General features: G+C 44.6%; 1 protein-coding gene across 1 annotated transcript in view; it reads right to left on the reverse strand.

The window, feature by feature from the left end:
• Window positions 1-467: 467 nt before the first annotated feature.
• Window positions 468-21,258, reverse strand: part of Tnfrsf21 (TNF receptor superfamily member 21) — a 74,604-nt gene continuing 53,813 nt past the window's right edge. The window contains 2 exon segments of the mRNA NM_001108207.1: window positions 468-2,617; window positions 4,871-5,099. Of these exon segments, the coding sequence (NP_001101677.1) occupies window positions 2,388-2,617; window positions 4,871-5,099 (459 nt within the window). The 3' untranslated portion in view covers window positions 468-2,387.

Here is a 21,258-nt window from a genome sequence, read left to right on the forward strand (position 1 = left end):
CATATTCTAAGCTTCACAAGCCTAATTTCATCTGTAAAATGGGCATAATAATAGGAACCTGTTTTATAAGACAAATATAAAGATCCAATAAAGTAATAAAGCTTTATGCTTTGCACTTTGTAAAATATGAAACCACAAATTTGGGTTATTAATAAAAACATTCCCGGGCTGGGGATTTAGCTCAGTGGTAGAGCGCTTACCTAGGAAGTGCAAGGCCCTGGGTTCGGTCCCCAGCTCCGAAAAAAAAGAACCAAAAAAAAAAAAATTCCCAAATTACTAATAAGCTACAGACTTAACATACTAGTAATTAATGAATGGATTGCATTTCTCTGTCCTAAATCTTCAGACACGATGAAAACCTGACAAAATCTGTTTCCTCTGCCATCATCACTGACCTATTCCTGTTGTTTGTTCTTGTTTCTCTCTCTCTCTCTCTCTCTCTCTCTGACATAATTTTTTTTTAATTAAGGGTAGCCATGGATATCCTGGAACTCCCCAGGCTGGCTTCAAACTCAATATCCTCCTGCCTCTCTCTTCCAATAGATTAAAGGCATGTACTACCACTACCTGGCCTCAGAGTTCTTATTTTCCACCAACAAGAGGGAAGGGAAACTGGGGTGTTCTTCTTGAAAGCTGCCACAAGGAGAGGAGTGAAACCAGAAGACACTCCCCAGTTGCTGACATGAGCGTCACAGTGCATACAGTATCCACTTCCAGGTTCTCACAGAAAGAGGAAGTTAAAATTGCTAGCGTCTAGTCATTGGAATTCTGCAGAGGCGGGGTCCTAAAGGAAACCAGCAGTGAACTTGAGAAATCCCACCAACACAAAACTACACCCGCCTCACTGCCGAGAAAGCCCTCTGGAGTTCGTCAGGGACACTGAGGTTTTAGCTAGAAGTCTGTGGAGGTGTGCAGATTGCCCCACAGGTAAAAAACATTACCTGGAGGAAATAAAAGCCTGTGGTTTAACTCGAAAGACTAGGAAAGGCTTGGCAGTTCTTATCAAAGCCCTGCGCACTGAACCTCCGGGTACCTCTCCAAAAGGGACTTGTGCTAATGTGTGTGATTTACAGATTGGGCAGGAGGAGGCTTTCAGAACACACATTCTTCCCCAAGAGAAGACCAGAGCTAGAACCTGAACAGAGGCAAAGGGGAAAGTTAAGTAGTAAACACACCAAAACCACGCAAGTAACAAACACCTAATATTTATTAATAAATTAGTATACTTGAAGGCATTTTTCTGATATCAGTTCCTCACCACTAAGCCCACCCACACAAAGGCAGTGGGCGTCTAGCTCTGCATTAGAGTCTGACAACTGAGCATCAGAGGACAGGTTGATAAATGAGAGAGCGTAGTTGCAAATTTATCGGACAGGAGTTCTTACAGCTGCAGCCATTTTTAACGAAAGTGGTTGGATGACAAAGGAAACCCAGCAAGGCCTTGAGGGCAGACTGGACCTATAGACTATGTGTATTGAGAGAGAGAGAGAGAGAGAGAGAGAGAGAGAGAGAGAGAGAGAGGAATAAAAAAAATAAGAAAAATATCTTTTAAAGCAAAGCTGGGCATAAAGTGGTTTTCCAAGGTGCAGCAAAGGTGTTCCTAAAAGATGAAGATCGAGTTCTTTGGTGGCCCAGGTGTCAAGCCACTGAAACAGCAAGTCCTGGGGACTTAAGGATTTCATTCTCCAGCCCAGAGCTTAGTAGCATTAAGGGGAGCACAAGTTATCAAGCAGTGTACGGTGTCCAGACGAAAACCATACAGCGAGCGATAGAGAGTGTGGTCAAGTTTCCGTCGTGAATATGAACTATAGAACAAGACATGAAAAAAGACAACTCAAAATCTAATAGAGTTACAGTCATCAACAGGGTCGTAGCCTCCCTCCGTCCTTAGAAACGCTCGTGAAGGACAAACAATACGACAGAGAGCAGTGATAATTAAAACAGACAAAGTAGGCGTTGATGTTGGCAGACTTATGTCTACTTAGAGAAGTCACAAGATGCCATTATGTTTTTTAAGAAGTTCAAAGTCTTGGAATCCAGCATATGGGAAAAGTCACACCGCGTCTATGTTAAGTTTTTAAAGTGCACAGAATAGTGTTGAAAATATATAAGAAGGCAAAAATGGAGAATATATGGAACTTAAAAAAAAAACTTTAGTGGTGGGCATTTTCCAACAGTTATACATTGAAAAGGCTTTATACATTCACTTTCAAGAAGAGAAAAGAAAGAAAGAAGGAAAGAAAGAAAGAAAGAGCCCCAAACTCAAGCACCAGCCATATACTCTGTTAAACACATACATACACGCACACACCAAAACACAAAAGTCAGAAAAGAAATGAAATCACTCTGCCAGTAGGCTGATTTCCTGAACGCAGTGCCCCGGTGTTCTACAATAGGTCAGGAAGATGGCTGTACACAGAGTCCAAGAGGGTCTGGCTGGCTTCTTGGCTCTTGACCCCAATGATCTCGAAGAGACGGTCCAGTTTGTCCTCAGCCTGGGGAATCTCTTCGATTACCCGCAGCTCTTCCGGATTCAGGATGTGCAGCATGTCGTCAAAGATGGGCTGCAAGTCACAGGGGTCCAGGCGGACCTGCCGCAACACTGTGTCCTTCTTTTCTGCAGGGAACAGGGGAAAGAGAAGGAAGGAGAGATGAGAGGGGTTGGAGGAGCAGTTGGGGAGCTGCCCGCACTCTGCGCCTAGCAGGTTTCCTCCAACGTGAGGGAGTGACCTGGTACATTTGAAACAATACAAGCCTCTTTATTTGCACGGCACAGAAGAATGGAAAGCAGGAGTTTCAGGGATGCGGTGGCCCAATTATGCAATCCCAGCACTTAGGGGTAGAGGGCAGGAGTACCAGGAGTTCAAAACCACCTTCCAGCCTGGGCTACATGAGACCGCAGCTCATAAAACAAAAACACCAATAGAAAAAAGATCTGCTTAATAGAAGTGGAAGGAGAAACTACTTGAATGGATTCTCTTGATTTTATTTTCATGTTAAAATGATGCGTTTATTATGTATTTGTGTGTGCACATGAATGTAGATAGGTTCGATGCCAGAGGTATCAGAACTGGGGTTACAGGTGCCTGGAAGCCACCCAATGTGGGTTCTGAGAACCAGGTCCTCTGCAAGATCAATCTGTGTTCTTAACCTCTGAGCTATCTCTACAGTTCACTAGAATGGAGTCTCAAAGTGTTAATAATATGACATTTGCCATGTCTTTATTGGCTTCTAAATCCTTCTGAAACTCAGAAGAGCTGCCACACTTAGGAACAAAAATACCAAGCCAATGCACTCTGCTTCTCTCTACTTATATAGCTGCATTGTAATACTTAATATATTATATATTTTTAATGTATATTATTTTATATTAATATATATTTTAAAGGTCTTTACATTTTTGTGTATATGTGTTTGTGCCTGAGTGAGTTTGTGTGCATCGTATATGCCAGCCATGTCTAAGGAGACCAGAAGAGGCTGCCAGATCCTCTGGAGTCATAGGTGGTTTGTAAGCCATCTTGTGGGTAGTGGGAACTGAAAGCAGGTCCTCTGTAATAGCAGCAAGAGCTCTTAATCCCTGCGTGCGTCTCCAGCCCTGATAATGCAGTGCTTCAAAAGCAAAGCACTGGAGGACTAAAGGCCCTTGAAATGAGAAAATGGTTTTCCTTGGGTCACACTCTGCAGTGACAAAGAGCAACTTCTATTAAAATCACCAATACATCAAATTTACCATCACAGAAATTACAATAGAAATATCTTACATGGAATGAATTGCCCGAAATGTGTAAAGTCTATGAAACATGAAGGATCTTAAAAGTGAAATGTAGACTAAATCTGTAATACTCTTCACTGAGATGTAATTGAGTTGCCTAAAAACCAGGAAACGTCAGACAAAACCCTGTCGTTAGTACTATGTGTAATCAAACTTACTACCTTCCTATCAAGGCTGTGTGGGGTGGCCCACTTAGAATCCCAGCATTCAGGAGAGGCAGAGGCAGGAGGATGACAGAAAATTCCAGGCCAACCTGGTGTACATAATTCCCAGACTAGCCAGGAATACATTAGAAGACTCGGACTCAAAGCAAAGCCGACATACTATTTACCAATTTATAATTATTTGAATTTATGTCTTTTAATAATTTATGTATTTCAGGCTTTTCTCAAACTCCCTATGTACTGCGGATGACTGAGTTTTTCTTTGATTTTTTTTTATTTTTTCTTTTTGAGACCATCTCATTATATAGCCCCAGGCTGGCCTCGAACTCACAGAGATCTGCCTGCCTCTTTTTTGCGGGGTGCTGGGGTTAAAGGAGTCTACCATCACACGCAGCTGACTTTGAATTTCCTATTTTCTCAGGCGCTAAGATACCAACTGAGGGCCACCACTCCCTGTTTTGGTGTCCGCTGGGCTTCATGCTTGCTAGGCAAGCACCTTATCAACTGAGTGCTAACCTCCCACTCCACTATGTTGAAAATATGTGCAATTTGCCTAGAGTGAATCTTGGGATCAATTCTAAACACTAAGACTACTTCTGACTCCCCAGACGCGTTAGACTCTGCATCCTTGGACTTAGCAAGTACCGTAAAGAGTTCCCAAATCTGCTACACTGTCCTTTATCAGATGTGCCCTGAAGCACACGTTTGATAGCATCCCAAGGATAGAAGCTAATGGGCATGTCTCAAAGCTGGCTCTGGTGGGACACAGTTGAATAGACTTTCCAGGCGTGTCCATGCTAGTGATGTGGCTCCCCGGAGGACACGTTTATCTTCCCGCGAACGTCATTCAATGGGGTCAGCTACAACGGGGCTGTGGGCGTGGCCGGGCTGTGGGCGTGACCAGGGGTGTGGGCGTGGCCAGGGGTGTGGGTACCTTTGGTTATAAAGGAGCCATTCCTGCTCAGTGCTGAAGAGCCGCTGGACGTGGAGTCACAACGCAGAAGGGGCTCCGACTCGTCCACGAAGAAGCCCTTGTTCTTGTCCAGGGGTGAGGGCTCCACTGTCAGGAGAGTGGAATTCTCAAGTTTCACGTTAGGACTGGGAATGGGGCTCGGGCTAAGCGGACTGGGGCTCATGGGGAGAGCCAGTTTGTCGGTTTCCAACTGTGGAAAGAAAAGCAACTGTTATATAAAACAGAAATTATACAGAAGCAAAATGAAATCAAACCCTCCTCCCTTAACATTTTTTTTGATCTGTTTGATTTTTTTTTGATTCTTATTTGTTGTGACATTATTAAACACATATACACTTTTATCGTCTTACTGTGTAACCCAAGCTAGCTTGGAACTCACAGAATTTCACCTGCTTCTGCCTCCTGAGTGCTCGGAATATAAGAGTGTGTACCATTACACCCTGCTCTGACACATTCCTAAACCCTTTCAGAGAACATGTGAAGCCAGGTATGGTGACAGACCAATTTGGGGTTTGAAGATAGCCTGAGCTAAGAAGATTTTTCTCTCAAAACAAGCAAACAAATAACAAGAACAACAACAAAAACCCATACGAGAGCAGACACTGTAGTATTAGAAGTTAGGAGACCAATAAGGCAGTGTATACCTGTAATCCCAGCTACTCTGTAAATGGCAACTTCAGCAACGTGACAAGGCGCCTCTCTAAAAATTATAAGGAAAAACTAAAGGAGCACATATATGCACTTATTTAGTTATTTTCCTTTTGGATGAGATAAAATGCTCTGATGGGAGCAACTTAAGGGAGAAAGGATTTACCCCAGCTCAGCTCACTGTTCAAGACACACGGTCCATCCTGCTGGGAGATTCACAACAGCGGGGGCTTCGGGGAGTTGGTCACGTGCCACCCAAAGTCAAGAAGCAGAGAGCACTGGACGCAAGAATTCTAATGCTGGCTTTCAGGATGCAATCCAGGCCCGTTGCCTTGGGAGTGGTCCTGCCTACAATTAAGCCAGGTCTCCAGGCAGCCCACCTATGAGTTCAGGGCTAGTCTGGAGGTTTTTCAGGCTGCCCCCTGTGATTTTGGTCCTGTTCTCCTTTGAAAGAAAGATAGATAAGAGAGAGAGAAAAGAGGGGAGGGTGGGTGGGAGAAAGCCAGAGTTCACACCAAGTCTATTTGATCTCTCCACTCTGCCCTTTCTTTTAAAGGTATGCTTCAGAATCACATCAGGCACTTATATCATCCTCTAGCCCATTGCCCTTATGCTTTTTCTGGCTTTCCAGGCATCATGGCTAACACGAATTGTCAAGTTGACAAGCTCTACGATCACCTAGCAGACAAACCTCTGGGGATGCTTGTAATGTGGAAAGGCTCACCCGAATTGTAGGAGCTATTGCACTGCTGACTGGAACACCAGGCCAAAGAAAATGGAGACTGTGGGGCTCGCGCAATGGCTCAGCAGTTAAGAACACTTGCTGCCCTTGCAGAACATCATAGTGCAGTCCCTGGTATACACGAATGCCTACAAACCCCAGCTCCAGAGGATCCAATGCCCTCCTCTGGTCCTCACAGACACCCTCACACATGTGGTCTGCACATATGCACACATAGACATAAATTAAAATAAAACAAATACTTTTTAAAAGAAGCTGAGTGCTAACGCCTATTTCTGTTTCCTTACTAGATATGTGGTGTGAGCAGCTGCCTCAGGGTCTTGAGGCCATTACTGGACTGAATCTTCTTGAACCGTAAAAGGATCTTGTATCATTTCTTTTTTTTTTTTTCCAGAGCTGGGGACCGAACCCAGGGCCTTGCGCTTGCTAGGCAAACGCTCTACCACTGAGCTAAATCCCCAACCCCTCTTGTATTTTTTCTTACTGGGTACTTGGTCACAACAATGAGAAAACGAACAACTAACACACCCAGCATGGATGAGCATGCAGGAAGCAGATGGCCAGTCGCACAGCTGAGAAGACCTCATCCACTCTCCTGAAGCTATTCGTGACCACCTTGAGAGCGCCCATCATTCTCTCTAGCCCATCACGGGAGAGGCTGTCAACCTCTCCAGGCCAAATGTTGACTCTGGTTTTAAATGATCACGTGACATAGTCACGTAAGACACAAAGCCGACATGCCTACCTCTTTGGCAACTCTTAATGACAGACATTTTTGCAAGTGATCGGAGAGCTGCAAAGGCCACCGATTCCTGCATGATGCTGACATTCTAGCTGGAGGTTGCCGTAAATCACCACCACAGCTGGCTGGGAGTCCACAGTAGATTCCAGAACTGGTTAACATGCATCCCCAGAGACTCGTCTGATCTCCAGATAAGAATTATGCATATGCTTTGAGTTTCAATTCAACAGCCCCTGGCCTGGGGCATATTGAATTAAATGCCCTGCAAACGCATGCTTTCACGCTAACATCCTCCTTTGTGCCCCCTCCCAGTTGACAAAGAACGCTTGTCTCCATTCTGGTTCTCAGGGACATTACTCTGGTTGACATGCTCCATCAATATAGCACACTGTTCTTGGGAGAGAAAGAAAAAAAAAAGCTTCCAACCCACGGACTCATGCCAACAAAGAAGTCCCACCCACAAATTCATGCCAACAAAGAAGTCCCACCCACCTATTTCCTGTGCTCGTTTAAAACTTTCTATCTTGATTTTCCCAGCAACTTTGCTAGAAGTTGGGATGTAAGTACCAGATTTCCAGCATAATTGCACAAGTGTTGAGCCAATGCTCCTGTAGTTAAAGTCAGGTGACTATGAAAGTGCCCCGGTGAGTGTCTCAGCAGTGGGAGCTACCTAGTTAGTATGGCTAAAGGCAGAGTCCACGTGGCAAGCATCCTTCTAAAGATCGACTCTCTGGCTTTGGGTGCCTGCCTAGCTGCATTCTGAACCTATCTGAAGGTTATTTGCATTTTCCATGTAAGCTCATAAAAATGTCTTTCCTCCTCTTACCTGATATTTTCAACAGCTCTCAGAGCTGCTTTGCAACCCTGTATCAGGTATTGTGTCTCCTGGAATATCTCTGACAGTAAACTAGACCATCAGACTCTGTGGAATAAAAGAACTGCTCTACTAATTATGAAAGTTCATGATTTGGCGTTTTGAGTTTATAGCAATAAAAACCATCAATATTAGGATGACAATGTTATTTAAAAGAGAAGATACTTGTATTTGTTTGTTTGTGGTTTGCTTGTAAGACACAATCTCTACACAGCCAAGGACGACCTTGAACTCCTGACCCTCTTGAGTCTACATTCTGTATTATGCAGTGATGGGGTATCGAACCTATGGCCCTGTGCATATTAGACAACCACTCTGCCAGCCAGAGATGACATCAGAACAAGAAAGCCAGATTTTCTCAGCAGAGAGTCTCATCTTCCTTAAAAAAATGCACAAACTCTGTAAAAATAATCACAAAATACAGTAACTTAATTTATCCTGTAAGCATCTTTGAGCTGTCCAAATTCTCTGTGGGGGCATATTAATTTTCAAATACAAAACCAAAGCGTGTTATTTTTAAAAAGCACCCCCACTGATAAGTATATTTCCCTTCTGCTAATTTGGAGCTGTTGTGGCTGTGGTAACTTCTATTTATATTGGGCTAGAGAACAAGACTGCTGGAAGCGTGTCTCTGCAGCTCAGACCCTCTGTGCTTTTGTGAAGTGCTCACGGACCCAGACTGCTCAAACAACCCAGCTTACAGAAGAGAGGAGCATTCTAAGACCCAGAAGAAAGGACTCAGGGAAAACTCGTCCAGAAAGAAATGAATCCACCAGATGCTACTGAACCTCCAGAAAGACGAGAAACCCGTGGTTCTTTTTGCTTGAAGGCTGTGAGAGGAGAGGAGCATGAGCCAATGAGAGAAAGAAGGGAGAGCCAAAGCGACAACTGGAAAGAAGAGGAACAGGGCAAAGGGAAGAAAGGCTCCCTAGGCAGCCCAAACCATTAACAGTTCTATTGAGTGCATTTCCAGAACATACTATTTTCTTTGGCCCAACAAGTCCTTGGAGCTCTCCCTGATTAGTCTCCAAACAGGTACACTTAGTACTTCCGGATGCTTATTAATCCAATGTGACAGGGAGGGTAGATAAACAACCACCCTTACTTTAAGCTGAGTCAGCCCTCTAGCCCCATGGCTGTTGTGATTTCCTTTCAGGATATCAGGATCATGGCAGACAAAGAGCCATCTAAACGAATTGGATAAACACAGCAGAGTCTGGGGTCTGAGTACCCTCTGGGCTCTGGGGATGGTGACAGTGTATCTAAGCTACACTGGAACATGGCGGCCATCTTCTTGTCCCATTTCTACTGGGTCCTTGTCAATCCTCCCAGTTCCAAGCCAAAGAGCCCATTCTGAGTCCTCAACTCAACTAGAAACCTCCACTGCTATTGGGATGCTGGAAAATCATGGCTAGCCTTTCCAGAGAAGGCAAACTGGGATGGTGCAGTGTTTCTTGGCTTCTGGGGTGGTGAGCCATGAACATCTTTTGAGAAGTGTGGTGTTGAAGACAAGCAAGCTTTTGACTTGTCTGCTTTGCAACCTGGCAGTAGCCCTGAGTGTCCTTTGCTCCTGTCCTAACATCCCTAGGTAATTTCCTTACATTTAAATGCTCAAGAAATTAGATAAAATTAAAAGTCTCCAAAGTCCCAGAAAAATCACAAGTCTCCTGTACCAGCTGGGTGCTCTTAGAAAAACCACTTCCCTCGGCAGATCCGCTCCCATATTTATTTCTAAACTAAAAAGCAGAGGTTAGGTCACCTCTAAATTGCTTCCATCCCAAATGTTTTACACACTGCTTGTTTTATTATTGCCATTTCATTCTTTGAAGCACACACACACACACACACACACACACACACACACACAAAACCAAATCCTTTATCCCTCTTTGCCAAGTTATCTCCAATTAGTTCATTTAACTAAGGTTTACCAGAGATATTGTCAGTTACCACACAATTATAATCTCCCTGTGGTTGCACAATCTGTGTTCACAAAACAAATTAACGACTTTGATTCATCCCTGATCCGCTGAAGTGAAATATTAATTATGTAGCCTGGAAGCTCCTTGCCAGCCTGTTAAAATGGCTCGACTTAACCCCTTAGCCCTTGGCATTCCCCAGATGGATATCACCATACTCTCTTCCCTAGGACATAGCCACGGATGCCTAGTGAACTGTAAGGAACTTCCTGATACACAAAAGCCACCCATTCCACTGAAGGGCCTGCCAATATATCCTCTCCTTTAACACCATGAAGGAAGGGAAGTTTTCAGCTTGCTTGTGCAAAAATAAAATAAAATAAAATAAATGCCATTTTATTAATGGTTTCAAGAGCACCCTTTGCTAATCCCAACTGAAATTAATTGCTATTCCATGAATTGAACAGCTTGCCACCTAGATCCCATAAATAAGAAGGGACTTTAAGTCATAACCAGGGCTCGGGTTGTAGCTCTCAGTTGGTAGTGTACTTACTTGTCTAGCATGCACCAAGTCCCTGAGTTCCATACACAGCACCAGCAAAAACTGGGCATGGTGGCACATACCGCCAGGTGGAGGCAGGAGGGTCAGTAGTTCAAGGGCAAGCTTAAGGAGAGCCTGGACTAAAAGACCCTATCTTTGAAAAGAGTAGGAGAGGGCTAGAGAGATGGTTCGGCGGTTAAGAGCGCTGACTGCTATTCCAGAGGTCCTGAGTTCAAATCCCAGCAACCACATGGTGGCTCACAACCATCTGTAATGAGATCGGATTATGAGACACTCTTTCAGTGTGTCTGAAAAGAGTAGGAGATGGGGAAGAAGAAAAGCTGGCAGTCACAGAATGCCACGATGGTTCTGTCCAAGCTGTCTGGAATCCACTGCTGAGGAATGAGAACCCCACAGCGCTTACGGAGGCTGAACCCCGTAAACTCATCATAAGCAGTACACAAGCACAAGAAGCTGGCCTCTGGGCAGTGGAAGGGTTGCTCGGCAGGGGCTAGCAGGGCACACAGCTTGGTGGTCCTACCCTCCAGCTTCACAGAGGCCCTAGGATAGAAGGGTGAATGAGAGAGTCTGTAAATACCACATACTTGGGCTGAGACCAAAAATTTGTTTTCTGTTTGAAAGTAGTTCAGACCCCAGCAGACCAGTGATGGACCAGTTAAGAAAAACAAATAGAAATTTCCACTGAAGATTTATCTCGAGGGAATTACGGCCATAAATGAGTATAAATGACAACCAGGTGGGGGAGTGTGATGTTATCTCAAGCCTGTTTCTTCCCCCCCTTCCCCCGCCTTCCCAGCTGTGCAAATAATGAATATGAAATTAGATTTCAGGCCATCTGCGGGTCCGTGTGGGAATTTCAGTTTGAGCCCTATCTTTCTTGCCAGGTCAGCATGTTGTAATACCTGATTCTATTGAATCCACTTAAGTTAGACAGCAAGAACTCAGATGATACGGCAATAAAGGAGTTAAATCTGGGGCTGGAGAGATGGCTCAGTGGGTGAAGTGCACTTGTTGCTCTTGCTAGAGGACCGGAGTTCGATTCCCAGCACCCAGATGATGGCTTACAACCTTCTGTTCATCCAGTTTCCGGTGATTCCCTACTTTTTTCTGACCTCCACAGGACCGAGGTACGCTTGCAGAGCTCTTACTCAAATGCAGATAAAAAACCATGCGCACACATGGAGTTTAAAAAGGAATTTAAGTCTATGTGCGCCCTGGATCTCAGATAAGCCAGATAGATCATAAACCTTTTGTCTGAATCTACTTCATTCCCAAGTTCACAGACTGAAGAATGCCCCGTACAATGATTTCTTAACAATCATTGATAAAAAGAAAAAAAAGTGATGCATTTGAAAGAGGGCAAGAAAGGGTATATGGGAAGGTTTGGAGGGAGGAAGGGGACGGGAGAAATGATGTAATATCATCCAAAAGAAAGAAAGAAAGAAAGAAAGAAAGAAAGAAAGAAAGAAAGAAAGAAAGAAAGAAAGAGAAAAACCACATTGCAACAACAATGCCAAGCAACCAGAGCTTCCAGGGACTAAGCCACTACCTAAAGACTATACATGGACTGACCCTGGACTCTGACCTCATAGGTAGCAATGAATAGCCTAGTAAGAGCACCAGTGGAAGGGGAAGCCCTTGGTCCTGTCAAGACTGAACCCCCAGTGAACGTGATTGTTGGGGGGAGGGCGGCAATGGGGGGAGGATGGGGAGGGGAACACTCATAAAGAAGGGGAGGGGGAGGGATTAGGGGGATGTTGGCCCAGAAACCGGGAAAGGGAATAACACTCGAAATGTAAATAAGAAATACTTAAGTTAATAAAAAAAAAAAAAAGACTTGTAAAAAAAAAAAAACATTGCCTTCATTAAAAGGATAAATTTTAAATCCTTTAAATTTTAAATGAGAGACAATTTTTAAAAACACTTCTATTATTTCTCTCTCTCTCTCTCTCTCTCCCCCTCTGTGTGTGTGTGTGTGTGTGTGTAGCTGACGTTACAGACAGTTGTGAGCTGCCTGATGTTGGTACTAGGACTCAGACTGATGTTCTGCTAAAACAAATGCTCTCTGAACCATGGGCCACCTCTCCAGTCCTAGCACTGACTTTTAAATAATCCTTCTGATGTGTGAGTTCTTATTGTGCCCAACTCAGAACAAGGGGTCCTGCCTAAAAGAAACCAAATTCACCGAACTTTTTTTTTTTTTTTGAAACAGGGTTTCTCTGTATATCTCTGGCTGTCTTGGAACTTGCTCTGTAGACCAGGCTGGCCTCGAACTCAGAGATCTCCCTGCCTCTGCTGGGGTTAAAGGTGAGCGAGTGCCACAGCTACCACCTCCCAGGATCTTTTTTTTTTTTTTTTTAAACCAAAAGCACAGATGGAAATGTCCTGATGCTGCTTCCCAAACCCTTCAGGAAAAGGTGGTCAGCTGTTTGATATTTGGAGACACAGACACTGGACAATGTATTGGAAATAGCCCCATAAACAGAGATAAAGCAAGAATGTTGAAATACAAAGAATGCTTGACCAGCCGATTCTTTTCTCTTCGCCAACCTGGCCCACACCTCGGGAGACATGGGAGGAGGTGTGATTACTGCATAAGGAAGGAACCATACTCACTAACACTTTCAGTCTAAATCACCAATTAGCAGGCAAACAGCACAAGGCCCTCTACTGTCTAACTCTCCCTAGGGTCACTGAAGGTCATGGGATGGAGGTAGGAACTGAAGCCAAGAAGGACCTCCCTGGGAACTCCCGGGCCAAGCCGCAGAAGAAACATAGTCGAGTGAACAGGGAATCTGGGAGCCAAAGCAAAGCCCAGCGTGAACTTCTCCATCATGGAGAGAAACTCAATGCTAACCAGGTTAGCCCATGCCTGAAGCCACTGGGAAATTATGTGAAGAGTCACTTCCTTCCCACCCTGATTAATTGAGACCCAGACAAGCAGTTAGGGTTTTATTACAACTGAAGTCTTTCTGGAGCCTCTGCATACGTTAGCCACGGATTAACTAGCCATGATAGATCGCATCTTAAAACCCCTGATTCCAAATCAAGGTAGTTACTGTAATGGCGCATCTCTAAGGCATCCATGAGCTCTGACCATTCATTCCTGAGAGTTAGTTTCAAAAAAAGGGAGCCCAGAGACGAGCTCTGTCCAAGTGTGAACTGTCAATCTTTGCCCCGAGCAAAAGAACTCTTCATTTCCCGGGTGCGCAGATGGAAAACTGCGGGAAGCCACAAGACGCGCGCTTCAAAAGCAGCCAAAGCTGGTTCGAACCAGCTGGCTCCAGAGGGCGGGAGAGAGTGCCCCGCCCAGCTGCCGGGGCGGGTGTCTGCAAGCTGTCCAGGCTGCTGACAGCAGTGATACTGCCTTTGCAGCCCCGAGCTGACTCACGGGCGAGCTTTCTCAAAAAAAAAAAAAAAAAAGGAAGTGGGGAGGAGAGTGAGCGGGCTTTCTTGGTTCTGAGCAGGAACCCACTCACGTCTTAGAATATTATAGCCAAGATCAGCACCGTCAGGATCCAGGAAGGTCATGCTGTTTAGAAACCGGGGTTTCCCTCAGTGCAGTCTAGACAGTTTTAACCTCGAAAACACATTGCATAAACTTAAAAAAGCTTGCCCGAGGATCCAAAGAATGGAAAGCAATTTCACAGGAAATAATGCCTTGACGTAAAAAGTTTAGTCAGTCTACGTTAGTTTTTGTTTTGTTTTGTTTTGTTTTGTTTCTTGAAACAGCCTGTCTACACAACCCTTGCTGTCCTAGACCACACTATGTAGACCGCACAGGACCAGGCAGGTCCTGAACTCAGAGATCTGGCTGCCTCTGCCTCTTGAGTGCTGGGATTAAAGGTGTATACCACTCTGCTTGGCCCAAGTAATTTTTTAAAAAAGATTTCTCCTTATGTTTTATTGTTTAAAACATATTACATCCATCCATCCATCATCTATCTATCATTTATTTATTGTGTGTGTTTGGTGTGTATGCGTGCGTGTGTGTGTGCGTGTGTATGCTTGTATCTAACAGTGATCGTGGAGGTCAGAGGACACTTAGGTGAAGTTGGATCTCTCCTTCCACTGTGTACGGATAGAACACAGGTAGCCAGGTTTGACAGCAGGTGCCTTTGCCTACTGAGGCACCTCAGAGGCCCTTAATTAGGTTTTTTTTTAAGCCTGACAGGTTAGATTAAATTAATATTGCTTAATACATTCATCGAATTTGTGCTGTTACACCCTCAACACACCTGGTTTCGGCCCCGGCAGTACACCGGCCACTCAGACTGCAAGGTTTCAGTCACTCAGGCCCCGTTCCCACAGAGGCTATCCAGGGTGTGACCAGTTTCCTGTGACTGTCTGTATGCACACAGCACCAATAAGCAGGGACAAACAGCCTCCACCCAGGCCGTGCACGAGGTTAAGTGATAACTTCTCTGATAAGCGGGTAGACACTTACCTGCCCTGGCATTCAATGTGGCCTCTACTCTTGGGATAGCAGATACCACAGTCCGTGAGTATCCGAGGGTTTGTCTCTCTCAGGATGTGTAAGTGTGTGGAAGGGGAAAGATTTCTGAAAGCAGAAGAAGGCACGATGCCGTGCCCTTTCCTGTGCACCAATCTGAGGCTAAAGATGTTACAAGCCCTCAGTTCCTGTCTAATACCAGCTGACTCTCTTTTACTTACTTTCTACATTTTTTTTTTGAGGAAATTAATCCTGTGCTATAGACAATCTCCCCTAGCCGGGTTTAACTGATCAGGTTAGAATGTCGCACACTATGCATTTCAAAAGACTGCTTACGTACAACCTCTCTCTGGGGGAGGGGGAGAGGTCCTGGCGGATCTCACCGAAGTGTTTGCCAAGTGACCCAGGATTAGGCTTTGGAAAGACTTGTGTGCATTTTCTGTGTGCATTGTCATTTTCAGGAGCACCCCACCAAAGATGGGATTATAGATATACAATCCCCCCCACCCCTCCCCCCCGTTTGTGGCAACGATTCACTTTAATGATAGGTGACTCCGCCCTTCCTGACTCACTCCTACTGGAGGTAAGAGGATGTTTTCCTGGTGACAAATTTTAAGAAGGAAATCAAAAGCGGTGTTTGTCTGTCCTTCAAGGAAAACGTTGAAATTAAAAGTGCTGCACAACGACGTGTGGTTTTCTCATGAGCTAGTGACTGGTTAGTGACATGGGGCACTGACAGACCAGGGGACAGGAACACTATGGAGAAGTCTGGCCAAGCTGGAAACGGTCAGATTTCTACTTCTAGGCCGTGTCTCAGTGTCAGTTATGGGGCTCAGCACATAAGGGACAGGGGATTAATGTTTACTAAATTAAGTGCCTGTGTAAAACTATCCTGCCCTTCCTTCACAACAGTGACAACAATAAAATAGTAAGAGTAGTGATAAAGTGTGTGTGTGTGTGTGTGTGTGTGTGTGTGTGTGTGTGACCATATAATGTTTTAAGACTCTTTCTGTGCCAGGTAGTGCATGCCTGTGAATCTCTGAGTTTGAGGCTAGCCTCATTTGCAGAGTTAATTCCAGGACAGCCAGGGCTACACAAAGAAACCCTGTCTGGCAAAATAAAAAACGTTCTAAATGTGGTAGATGGATTCTCAGCAGACGCTGGTCAACTCTCCCTTGCTTCGCAGTTTTTAGTTCATTATGCTAAAACAGTGGTTCTTAACCTTCCTAATGCCGTGAACCTTTAATAATAACATAATTTTATCATAAATTTAATCTTTATAGTTAATATTTCATGTATTACATTATATCGGTATTATAATTAATAACATTTATATTTAACATAACGTAACATTGTTTTACATTATTGATATATTGAGATATTAATATTGAATGTGCCATATAATAATAATAATATAATTCCTTATATTGTGGCGACCCCCAATCATAAAATTATATTTGTTACTACTTCATCACTATAATTTTGCTACTGTTATGAATCGTAATGTAAATATCTGATTCGCAGATGGTCTTAGGCGACCCTTGTGAATGAGTCATTCATTCAACACCACCAATGCGGGTGTGACCCGCAGGTTGAGAACCACTGGCCTCAAAGAAAACAGAGGAGCCACTAAGATCCAGGTCACCGAGATCCACGTGAAGCACAGAACTGGGTACATGCATCCTTTTAGTTCAGAAGAGCTTTACGAAGCTCTCTGGAAGAAACTGAGGCACGGGGACAGGACTGGGCTTGCCCACATTCACACACGGAGAGGAGAAAACAAAATTCAACTCTGACCAGGAGAAAGCCCAAATCTGTCAGTCCCTATTATCTGTTATTGGAAGTTTGAAGGCCTGCATTTGCTGTGGAGGGGACATTCGAACCTCACTCTTGTGTCTTACTTACACGGACCAGTCCGAAGTTTCTGTAAAGTGTTAACTTTGCTACCAAGCCAAGTAAAACGGGACGTGAGAAAACACGAGTTGTTCGAGAAGGCCCTACCGCATGCAGGCAGGTGCGGCTGCCTACTGCCTACGACAGAGACAGCCAAAGTGCCATTCTGAGTGAAACCAGGATCTTGTCCTTTAAAACACACCAGCACGCCTCAGCTTTAGCGTCCTGGGCATGTCTAGACTAAGAATACCTCCCCATCCAATGCCGTAAGCTCTCACACACATTCCCAGTGGAACATCTGTTCGTGTCGGTGAATTTTAGTTACCGATCCTTCATCCTGGAGAGGGATGCTTTGGGAGGCAGGGACCACCTTTCTTCTTTGCCTAATTCTAGGCAAGCAGCTACTACATCGCAGGGCTGCGAGTAACTACAAAACTTTATAGAGCATCTTTGGTTCTTGTTTTGCTTGTTTGTTTGTTTGTTTGTTTGTTTGTTTGTTTGACAGATTCTTACTGTGTACCCTGGCTCAACTTTGTAGCCCAGGCTGGCCTCAAACTCTTGGCAATCCTGTTTCACCGTATTGGGCTGGTAGTAGCCAGCTGCCATCTTCAGCTGATCCTTTGGGATATAGTAATAAGTGAATCAGCCTGAAATGGCACCAAATGTCTAAAGTCTATTCACACATATGGCTCCTTTGTGCCCTATCACCAGCAACATGAAACATACCTGAGCCTGAAGATGTCAGCAACTGCCCTCCTCTTACTACCCTGGACGTTCCCCAGAGCCCACAGTCATGCCCTGTGATCAAGTAACATATCCTTAAATGACCCTCTGTGCCATAGTGACACGGCAAAGAGCAGGGGCCAAATGCACGAATGTCTGGCTAAAGGTCTCAGGTCCTTAGGCCTCGGGACAATAGGTTCTATTTTCTAGAAAATCAACAACAACATAAAAACAAACCTTGCTTGAATCACCAAAAAGCCAACTGAAATGTACAGCTGGTATTTATCCCAGCTCGCTTTCACATTTCTGAACATTGCTAGTCCCAGTCAGACCCGCAGATACGGACAGCTGCTCTATCCTGCAGCCTGGCGGCAAAAAGCCAGGAGCTGGGCTACCTCAGCAGCCAGAGCAGCAATGGCCTCAGCAGAGAGAAGCCCACTCCTTCGCTAGCACTAGGGATTCTCCCAGCTGCTAGAGCAATGCCCGCCCGCCATCCAGTACCTAGCACAAAGGCTACTACACAATTCTGAGGGGAGGGACCAACCGAGGGAGGTTAAAGGAAAAGGCGAGAGACAACACAGGTGTGGCCGACCACTCCCATCCTGAGAGGGTTGTGTCTCCACTGTGGTTCTACAAAGGCAGAAAATTCCCTGAAGACAAGGAAACATTCAAGTAAAGAAGAACAAAATCTCCCGAGTTCCGCTGCGGTTAAATGACTGTGTAGACTTACCTACCTTATCTCACTGGGCAGAGAGCCACACTCACCTGCCCCTCACCCACACCACTCAAGGCAAGCAGCTGGTCAATGAAAACTTTAGTGCTTCTCTCTCACTTTCCTCCCTCTTCTTGTCTATCCTCCCCCCCCCCTTCATTTTTTTTCTTCTTTCTACAGAATCTTGCTGGATTAGCCCAGGTTACCCTAAAATTTGTAGCCCTCCTGCATTAACCCCCTAAGTATCATGGGGATGTAAAACTACACTGTGTTATATCCATTTAGTTTTATTTCATGGTTGTGAATATTTACCTTTATGTATGTATGTGTGTATGTATGTATGTGTACATATGTACGTATGTCTTGTGCCCAAAGATGCCAAAAGAGGGCATCAGACACCTCTGAAACAGGAGTTAGAGATAGAGTAAACCTGTATGTGGTGCTAGGAACGGAACCTGGATTCTCTACAAAAGCAGCCAGGGCTATTAATTACTAAGACATATCTCCAGTCCCTTTAAAACAAATGTTGTTTTAAAACAGGGTCTCTCTATATCACTGACTGTCCTGGAATTCAATATGTAGACCAAGATGGCCTCAAACTCAGGCCTGCTTCTACTTTCTAAATTCTACGATAGTCAAAGCAACTTGGTGAGACCCAATCAAAAAAAAAAAAAATCAGGATGAAATAAAAGGTGTTGGTACTCCATCCAGGTTATCAGACTGTTCCAGAACCTAGCCACCAGCCATAGCTCTCACACCTTGTTTTGTGAATCCCAAAGCATGACAAGGTAATGCCTTGGTCAGCTCTGACAACCATTTTATTAGGTGAGAATAGAGTTAAGACTGGTCCGTTTGCATAGGAACTCAAGGTCATCTTCTTACCCCACCCACTAAAGGGAAAGGGTGGTAAATAAAAGAAAACAAATATTGCACTCGCTAAGCCTAGCTGCATTCACAAAGGGTCGAAAGTCAAAGTAGGGAAAAGAAGGAAAAGAGAGTTAAAAAGAAAACCTAGAAATTCGGCTAGCCAATGTCCTTTCTCCTGACAGCCAGTAACTGGGCAAAAGAAAGCATTATCTTCACACACACCTTTGTTTTCTTGCAAAGGAAAACATTCCGGGCAGCACCCACACAGGCCGGAAGGAATAAATATTTACAGTTGGCTGGATTTTCTAGTTCTTGGGCACTGAACCCAGCAACTCTCCGCCTTGACAGACCATCCACTTCCAAGCAGCCTGGAAACCTGGTGGGCCTCCCTGTCCAAAACTATGTGACCCCAGACTTCAGGATTTAAAAGGTCCATTATGTGTGTGAGTTAGAGCTGGTTAGGAACAAGCCGGGAAGTCATTACATCCAAAAAGAGAAATAAACATACAAACATGTGTGAGCTGCTTTCTGGCGGCCATGGAGCTTTCATCCCCAAAGCAAGCCAAGAGCGTCATGTTTTGTCGCAAGGAAACTGAGGTAGAGAAGCATAGTGGTTTTACCCAGGGTCCTCAAACTGAGTGCACCCCGAGGAATTCAACAGCTTGTCAATCTCCACTCTCCTGTTTTGCTTTCGAAAGCAGCCAGTCCCTTAGTTCTCTGACCTACGAGACTCACTCTCTTGGATCACGCAGGTCTGTGTGGAGTTGCTTCCATAACTCAAGCGTGAGCTCCCTTTGACTCCGCTTACTGTTCTTACTCATTTGCAGGGCCCACAGTTCTTGGTATCATACTGTGCTCATAAATTCTTACAGAGTGGAGATTTAAAGATAAAACCCATGCCACCTACTTGCTGCTCCAGGAGGAGAAACACAAACCCAAGCACTAGAGATACCAAAGGAAAGTAACCCGGCAGTCAACCTTCGAATTCCTTGCTATCCCTCAACACTGTGGTAAAATAATAGTCTTCTTTTATTAGTTATTTGCCTATTCGTTCCATACTGGGTGACCCCAAAACTGAAAAGTGTCATTTAAAGAACGAAGAATGGTCCAGGTAGTTGTTGAGGCTGAAGGAAAGACAACAGAAAAGACAGAGGGCCACGGAGATCTACCCAAAGCCTGGCTCTACGCAAGTTCACACTCACTGTGTCTTTCAGGGCAGTGAATGCACAGCAAGAAAATTCTCCTGATTTTATGGTTACTACTTTTTTTAGACTACCCAGACTGGCCTCACAAACTCTTCCTATAACCAAGGATAACCTTGAACGTCCCCTGCCTCTATCGCTGGGGTTCTGCGATGACAGGCATATGCTACTCTGCCTGGTGTGTGCGGGGCCGGAGATAGAACCAAGGGCTTCCTGGATACTGTGCAATCACGCTACCCATGAGCTGCATCCCCAGCCCCCTGAAATCTTGACAATGAGAGGAAAACATGAGAGAGAGATAAACAAGATTGCCATTTTCTGACACCAGGTGAAAAGTACACATTTATAACATACTTTGTGGCTTAAGTGCGGGTGCTGTAGTCTTCGTGGTATTCCTTAAAAATAAGGTGAGTGCATGTGCGTGTGTATGTGTCTGTGTGTGCGTGTTATGGATAGTGTTACCCTTTTGTTTGTTTGTTAAATAGCTTTGTTTGTGGTAGAGGTACTGGAGAGAAGGCACAGTAGATTAAAGCTCTTGCTGGCCTCTCAAAGGACTGGAGTTCAATTCCCAGCACCAACGTTGGGCAGCTTATAACTTTCTGTAATTTTGGTTTCTTGGGTGAGGACACACACACACACACACACACACATACACACACACACACACACACACACACACACACACACACACACACTTTTGAAAAGAATTTGAGGGCTGGAGAGATGGCTCAGTGGTTAAGAGCACTGACTGCTCTTCCGGAGGTCCTGAGTTCAAATCCCAGCAACCACATGGTGGCTCACAACCATCTGTAACGGGATCTGATGCCCTCTTCTGGTTTATCTGAAGACAGTAATAACAGTGTACTCATATAAATAAAATGAATAAATAAATCCTTAAAAAAAAAAAGAATTTGAATTGATTTGTCAAAAGTCCCATTCTCTTCCAGCTATCATCCCACCCACTTCTCCCAGCTGCACATGCCTGAAAAGAAAGCACATAATTTGAGGGATC

Source organism: Rattus norvegicus, chromosome 9, assembly GCF_021556685.1.
Source record: "Rattus norvegicus strain SHRSP/BbbUtx chromosome 9, alternate assembly SHRSP_T2T, whole genome shotgun sequence".
Taxonomy (NCBI): domain Eukaryota; kingdom Metazoa; phylum Chordata; class Mammalia; order Rodentia; family Muridae; genus Rattus; species Rattus norvegicus.